This window comes from Eurypyga helias, unplaced genomic scaffold (assembly GCF_000690775.1).
Source record: "Eurypyga helias isolate BGI_N326 unplaced genomic scaffold, ASM69077v1 scaffold6734, whole genome shotgun sequence".
Lineage (NCBI taxonomy): Eukaryota > Metazoa > Chordata > Aves > Eurypygiformes > Eurypygidae > Eurypyga > Eurypyga helias.
Genome location: NW_010246901.1, coordinates 18,378 through 26,160, shown reverse-complemented (window position 1 = coordinate 26,160; position 7,783 = coordinate 18,378). Strand labels below are relative to the sequence as shown.

Below are 7,783 nucleotides of genomic sequence, written 5' to 3'. Positions count from 1 at the left end.
ACAGGATACATTCATCCTTGTAACAATACTTAAGGGTTATGCTCAAAAACTAACTAATGCAAACTTTAAAGTGCTTTCTTTTAACGAAGACCGTAAGGTCTACTCCAGACCACACCATTACAGTTTCAAGTAAAAAGGAAGTAGGACTACTTCAGGTAAGTGAGAGTATTGTCAAGTGAGGGGAAAAACATCGGCTTTTCGATTCACTGAATTTTTTTTAAAGAAATTGGCAAAAAACCTTTTATCCACTCATTACACGATTTAAGATTTACAAAATGTCAGTTCACTTTCGTTTTCTGTGGGAATTTGAAATTTGCGTGAAAACTTGTTCATTTATTGCTGTTAGAAACATCAACTTCACAGCCTTGGAGAGATTTTAAACTATCTTCAGTGCTCTCCTGAAAGTAATCACCCACCCCATATCCCAGACATCATTTTCTACACCATTTCCACTCAACTAGGCACGCTTTAGGTTCTGCTTCTGAAGCAATAATGAAATATTTTCCCACTACTTCTTCCGGAGTGAGAAAATTTGAACTCCCAGACATCTCCTGGGAATGCAAGTGAACAGGCTCCGAGTGCGCAAAGGCAACGGTATTTTGTCAGAGAAGATAAAGAAAGCAAACGGAAGGGCAACTCCTCTGGATCCGGCGCTAGCCTGCAGGGAGGACTAGAAACCAACCCTGAGAGTGCAGCAGCTCTAAGCAGGCATCATGTGGTGCAAGAAACTCTTTCAACTCACTAAACCCAGCAGGAAACAAATCCAGCAGGAAACATTCACCGTTGGGTTAAGAGACAGTCTCAGGGACGTGGCTACTCCGTGCAGCATCAGCAAGCTGCACGTCTATCCGTACCGTATGAAGGGGGAAAACGGTGTATTCGCTGAGCGGAGAAGGACTTGCTCTTCAAAATGAACCAACGTTTACGCGATGAAACAAGGCATTAGTGCAAGACGGGGGTGTTGGACAGGAAAGAGTTCTGATTAATTACAACAGGAAAGCTCTTGCTGGCAAGTCAAAACAAATCCATCAATCCAAAGCGATCAAAGAATACGGACGGCCCTTCTCAAGCCTGTGCAAAGAAGGTTTGTCATGGAACAGAAAATACTTGGCAAGTTGGAAAAGACAGCCTTTCCAAGTCAACACCCCAGTGAGCGATCCCACAGCGATGAAAGGAAGAAAAAGCTAAACGCTCCGTCCTTCAGGCACTTCGGCTGTCCTCATAAAGCACCGGAATTGAATGCGTTACAGCAGCCAGCCTAACCGTACTTGGCCTAGCCAGTTCTCCTTGGAGATTACCTCACCTGGAGGCATGCCTGATGAAAGTATAAGGAGCATAAAGGTAAAGGCTACAGAAACTGCACAGTTAAGACTCATCTTCATTATTTTTGCTAAGGTCTTCCAAACCAGGAAAGAGTTCAAATTAAGGAAAAACCCCCAAGGCTCTTTAAAACAGCAATTGCAGGGGAGACCGCAGATGACTCTTCCCAAAGTTCCAAGTGTAGAGGACAGCAAGCAACTTTAAATATCCGCTAAGAAAAAGTAAATCGCCCGCTCCAAAGACCGGAATCGTAACTGAAAACGTCACACCCCCCTTTCTACATACACACAAGCCTTTGTTGTGGGTAGCCGCCGGCATCTTATCAGGAATTGTAAATGCTCTGTAAGAAAAGGCTATTCAGCGGGAGAATTCCACTGCTTCCAAGGCTGCTTGCCTGAGCACTGTCCCTCTGCTGTCTAACTCCTCATGTCTCCGCTTGCTTTTTCTATGGAGTTGCTTAAGTAAAACGGTGAGATTACTTCACCAATATACTTTTTACTCCCCTCTATTAAGAACCATGCTGATTTGCCTCGTATGTGTCTGAAACGCCAGATTCATTTTTTTAGACTCTATTTCCATACTGAACACTCTTCAGTTGCTATTCCACTATCAGCTGTATTTCAATCTCTTTTCTCCCTGATGTCCCCCTGATTCCTTAAAAATATTAAGGCAGCAGAAAGTTTGGCTACTGCTGTAAGCTCACAGAAATAGAAAAGCTATGAAAAGCACTTCAAAGTTTATGTTTTTGGGACAAAAGAACGTTCTGGATCATCTCTTCAGAACCGGGCACCATGCCTTGAGCAGCTTTTAACACTGTTTCTTTTAAAGTGCTGATATTTCAGAGTACTGTAACATGCCAGCACAGGGGGAGGGTAAATGAAAGCGTTTGTGAGTGGAAGCAGGAGAAAACATGGCACGTGTTGATGGCATCGAGGTCTTGGTGATGCCAGCACACCCATGTAGGGTTTCTCCGGACACAGTGATCAGGAAAATAAGCAACAGCACAAAAATCCTAATGACTCAGAGAGGTGAGAAAGGATGGAGTGAAAATACTATCGGCTCTTTAGGGGTACGAGAACAAAACTAGCACGTAGCAGTCGATGGAGGAAGAATGTAGGAGACACAGGAACACAACAGTGGATGTCCCTTGCTCTCCATATCAGCACAAGAAATCCTGACAGGGATCCTCAGGTACAGCTCGGTGCCTGTATACTCCATAAACTACTCGGAGACACACGTGGGTGCTGGTGGGGGAGCAGGTGTCGAAGTGTCAGTGAGCTGATGTTGTTTTGAAACAAACTCACCTTCCCCTCCTCCAAGGTCTGGTGTTCAGCTTGGCTACAGCATCGCGTGATTCCCTACAAGGGCTGCCTAGGCGGCTGGGCCACCCCAGCGCAGCCCCTTTTCCACTGTGTAACCACCCCCCACACCGTCACTACCCTGCCCAGCAGCTCAGGATTGCCACCCCAGCAGAGAGCAGACAGCACGTCACTTCAGTCTCTGGTAGCTCCCGGAACCTGCCACAGTCAGGTCTCTTAGTGGTCTGACCTGTTTCTTAAGAACGATTCTTTGTTAATATAACCTCTCTTCTTCCTAAATCAGTGTATTGAGACTGATCAGTTTATTTGCAGGATCAATGTCTGCACCCACGCAAGACAGCCGACAGTAGAAAAAGAAATATTATCATCAAAACTAGGATGCAGATATCCCCGTTCCATGGAAGTCATTACGAAAAATAAAAATCAATGTTTCTGTATTTTTTTTAAAGTCATTTGCAAACAAATTTGGGTGTTACTGTCAGTTTACTCCTTAAAACCAACAAAGAAAGCACCGTCATCCTCAAGCTACGTAATACTAAGCTATTTCTCACAGAAAACTGTTTCCAAAATTATTAAATTTTTATAAATTTTTAAATCAGAGCTTTACTTACTTTGTACGTAAAAGCCTTCCACGGTAAGTGTGCAACAGATTTCATCTAGGATTAAAAAATATCAATTTTGAATAAATGCTGGAAGAAGAGAATTAAAAGTCTTCTATCACTTCTCAATCTTACCTTGTAGTTTACAAACAGCTGGGGCAGCATAAACAGGAACCCAAAAGCATACACTCCTGAAGACAGAAGATGAAAAACTTAGAGAGAGATGCACAGCAGAAGTACGGAGCGCAGCTACGCTTCCACAATTAGAGATTTACACTCATTTGCCTAAAGAGAGAAGATGCAGCTAATCCCTTTGGTTCACTCTGGGTTGATTCTCCTCCCTTTCTCAATCACTGTGATACTTTTTGGCACCTACAGTCAAGTTATTGCTCTACATGACCCCAATCCAGCTGATGGCAGTTAAGTTTCTACTTTTGAGTCCTGGCCTCCACTGGAAGAAATAGGAAGAGAAAACAAACCATTAGAAGGGACTCACCGTTGACAAAGCTGTTAATCAGCCAGGAGTACCAGCTACAAAGAAAGACGACAGTCCAGTTACTCATTTCAACTTAACCCAAGATATCTCCCTGTAACACACCCTCTACACGACCGTGCGCTGACTACCTGAAGAAACGCCCGCGCTGTGAATTACGCTACGCGAGAACCGAACGCCTCGCATCTTCCTTTGGTTAGAAAGGGCTCTGGAGAAGGTGCTAACAGTTTAAGCAAAGGAGGTTTATCAGTGCATCCAACAAGTTCGGAGAGCCTGATCAACTGCTTTTATACTTTTTATGAATGCTCTAAGACTTCTGCACCCAAAACGACATCAGATAATAGTGCACTCTGAACCTCGACTGTATTAAGGCTCGCAAAGGTAACACTCAGGTCTAAATACTAAAGAAACACTTAACATGGCCCTATCAGGACTTAACAGATTTCAAACAACAAAAAGCATTCAGTGCAAACCACTATAGCAAGCACCTGGGGATGGGGGAAAAAGGTAAACACAAGGAATCTCCGTTTTTTCCCCTCCTTGCACCTAAATCCGCCCCTGGGCATTCAGCGGAGCACAGTCTTAGCAACACAACAGCAGTGTTACAGACAGCGGTCCGAGTCCCTTCTGCTTGCGACGGTAAGAACAGCCAGGAACTGTGCTGCCCAGGTTACATCATTTAAAATTAAACGTGCATGTCTGTGTGGCTTGTTAATAGGGACATTACAGCTGTAGCGGCATTTCACTAATCCATCAGCATCTAAAAATGGCATCAGAAAATGCCCGCAGGATTAAAGAATAATCCACTGTTCAGATTACTTGTTCGATCGCATTTCCTTACACATAGATTTAATAACGATAAAAATTCTAGGATATCAATGCTTTCCACTTCCTTCAGCTACACCTCACATATATGATTCTGCAGTACTGAATTTAAGAATTTTGTGAGAAAAGCAGAGTTTTTAAATGCTGCATATTTGTTGGCTCCTTAATGAGACAAGAACCTTCTGAAAAAATTATTTTTCTAACAGCCCAGAAACTGCCCCAGTTTCTAGCATAAGTGCTACAGCCCACGCACCCAGCAACAGTAGTTCCTTCTGATGTTATTTTAAGCTACTGTTAGCTCTCCCTCCCGCCCCTTTGGGGCCTAAGGACTACGGAAAAAAAATAAAAATCATTCAATATATAAATCATAAAATAAAAATTTTAGTTTTGTGTTTCGTTTCCAGGTGGGGTCTCCTAAGAGCAGAGCAGAGGGGGAGAATCCCCTCCCTTGACCTGGTGTCCATGCTTCTCCTGATACAGCCCAGGATACGGTTGGCTTTCTGGGCTGCCAGCACACACTGTGGGTCACGCTGAGCTTCTCATCCACCACCACCCCCTGTGTCTGCATGGCCACCACCACACTTGCATTTGCAGATTTCTTCTCCAACAGCCCATGGCTGCACACTTGCTGGCGTCTCTCCAAAGCAGAATGAACCAGCTGTGTTACTGAGTGAAGGTGGACAGCAGTTCCACGTTTTCATGAAAGTACTGCGTCTTCAGCTCTTGCTGAAGTATCAATATCTTACTGTAAGCCCATGTTTCTAAAGTAATACCAAGGCCTTCCTTAAAAAGGCTTTGCCCTGCTTGCCATCCTGCTGTCATATTTAGGAACAGAGGACCCTCTTGGTCAGAGTAAGTAACTTGAATAGTTTCTGCTTCTCTCTGTTATTGGACAGGTTTAACCACTGAATTCCTCTCATCGTTCCTGGCACCTGATCACCATCTGAACATCCATCAGTGCACTGAACACCTGACGAAGCAGCCTTTTTCCTCCTCTTCTGATTCACAGCTTGTGTACGTAACCTGCTGAATTCTACACTACCGTAGTATCAGGTCACTTGCTAAATACAACCGCCTGTAGCTTACGGGATGTTAAAAAAAAAAAACAACTAGACTTTTCAGATTTAGATCATACGTAATAAGGAAGTCTGTAGTTCCTAGCTTGCAGATCAAGCAAAATAAAATAACTGATTTCCATAACTCCTCATCCCCAATTAATTAATACAGGAAAACACGGGGAATGCTTCAATTCTGTGTAAGATCGTTGATAGATTTACAGTACCTTTTGTATTTGACATTCAGCAAGGAGTAACCTGCACCTCCAATACACAGTGGATAGAGCAAATATGACAAGTATTTCATAGCCTAACAGACAACAAAAACAGTTTGTTAGCTTACATTTTACATACAGCAGATTTGTCATGGCATTAACTAGAAGACCGCCGCACAATATTTTTCCCGAAAATCTTTTCCTATTTCCAAATGCCTACTATTATTTCCAGTATGCTTCCAGGTCTAGAGTAAGTGGTGAAAATTCCAATGCTGAGTTCAGACCACCGAAGACCACAGAGCACAAGCAACAAGCGGCAGCTCTCTGCTTAACTTCCCAACTTCTTCGACTCCTTTCAGAAATCAGGAAGCACATGACCATTCCCTCCAGTATAACAAGTACAAATATAAATTTTCAAATCTGTGAGTGTAGACCCCTGAGGATATTTCTCTTTGGTCACTTGCATTTCTGCGTCTTGGAGAAGCATTTCTGCTTCTGTTTCAACCAGATTCAGCCAGCAAACAACTCTTTGACTGTTTCTTTTCATAAACTATTAGAATGAATCTTCACTATCTGATCATCCACATAATGATCATCCACTTGACAACTGTGAGAAAATGGAAAACGTGCATGCGAAGAGCGAAACGCGTCAATCAGCAGGCCGCACACACAGACTTCACAGACCAGAAGTCGCAGGATTCCCTCTTACCTGGGTATCGTACTCCTCGGTTTTCTTTTCAGAGTCACTGTATGTACCCAACTGTAATATATAAAACGTATGATCAAGTCAGCAGTGGGGGAAAACCCACTTGCTGTCCAAGTCCCTAAACAGATATTTAAACTGCAAACTAAACTGCTTAGACATTAAGCTATGCAACAGTTTAAAGTTCTTACCATCCTCTATACCTGAGTCAAAAGCCAAATACAGGGTAGGCAACACGTTTTTTCATTCACATTTTACATCAAACATCCAGGCCCTCTTCGCTTGTGAAAATGCTGTGGGACAGCAGAGTTCACAAAGCAAAAGCCAAGTCAAGTGGCTAAGAATCTGGCAGATACAGGAAGCCATTATTAAAAACCATAACCATGCTCATATGCACAGAGAGGTCAGTTACAGATTATCTCCACATCTCCAGAAGGTGTGACTGCTGAAACACAGTTCCTTCACTTGGAACAACCAGAGCTAAGTGCCAGTAAGGACGCACAGGCTTGCAAACCCCAGTACGTCTTGTGAAGTAAACACTGAAGATTAGATAACTGTTTCTCCTCCCAGCAAGGGAAACCTTCAGAGTAGACTCTACTTTTAAAAGTGTTAATCTGAGTCACAGCTGCCTCTGCATGTCCTGCAGTCAGTCTCAGGAATTAGATTTTTACCTTGAGGATGTGTCAAAGACTGTCCTGTCCCCAGAACACATCACATCACCTACTATCTCACAATGGCTAAGTTAGACCTACAGCTTCATGAAAAATTCAGTTTCTTACTTCAAATCACGATGCCATTTAAGAGTGCCTTTCCAACAGTGGCAGGAATCACAGAATGGTTTGGGTTGAAAGGACCTTAAAGACCATCTAGTTCCAACCCCCCTGCCATGGGCAGGGACACCTTCCACTAGACCAGGTTGCTCCTCATCCAGCCTGGCCTTGGACACTTCCAGGGATGGGGCATCCACAGCTTCTCTGGGCAACCTGTTCCAGTGCCTCACCACCCTCTCTGGGAAGAACTTCTTCCTGATATCCAATCTAAACCTCCTCACTTTCAATTTAAACCCATTACGCCTTGTCCTGTCACTACAGGCCCTTGTAAAAAGTCCCCCCCAGCTTCCTTGTAGCCCCTTCAGGCACTGAAATGCTGCAATAAGGTCTCCCCGGAGCCTTCTCTTCTCCAGGCTGAACAAGCCCAACTCTCTCAGCCTGTCCCCATAGCAGAGGTGCTCCAGCCCTCTGAGCATCTTCATGG

General features: G+C 43.8%; 1 protein-coding gene across 1 annotated transcript in view; it reads right to left on the bottom strand.

The window, feature by feature from the left end:
- CLPTM1L (CLPTM1-like) overlaps positions 1 to 7,783 on the bottom strand; it is a gene marked incomplete at its 5' end in the record, with an annotated part of 27,420 nt that overhangs the window by 1,629 nt on the left and 18,008 nt on the right. Inside the window, 5 exons of the mRNA XM_010150570.1 lie at positions 3,251 to 3,295; positions 3,374 to 3,429; positions 3,735 to 3,769; positions 5,839 to 5,921; positions 6,536 to 6,586. Of these exons, the coding sequence (XP_010148872.1) occupies positions 3,251 to 3,295; positions 3,374 to 3,429; positions 3,735 to 3,769; positions 5,839 to 5,921; positions 6,536 to 6,586 (270 nt within the window). The remainder of the gene's footprint in view (positions 1 to 3,250; positions 3,296 to 3,373; positions 3,430 to 3,734; positions 3,770 to 5,838; positions 5,922 to 6,535; positions 6,587 to 7,783) is intronic.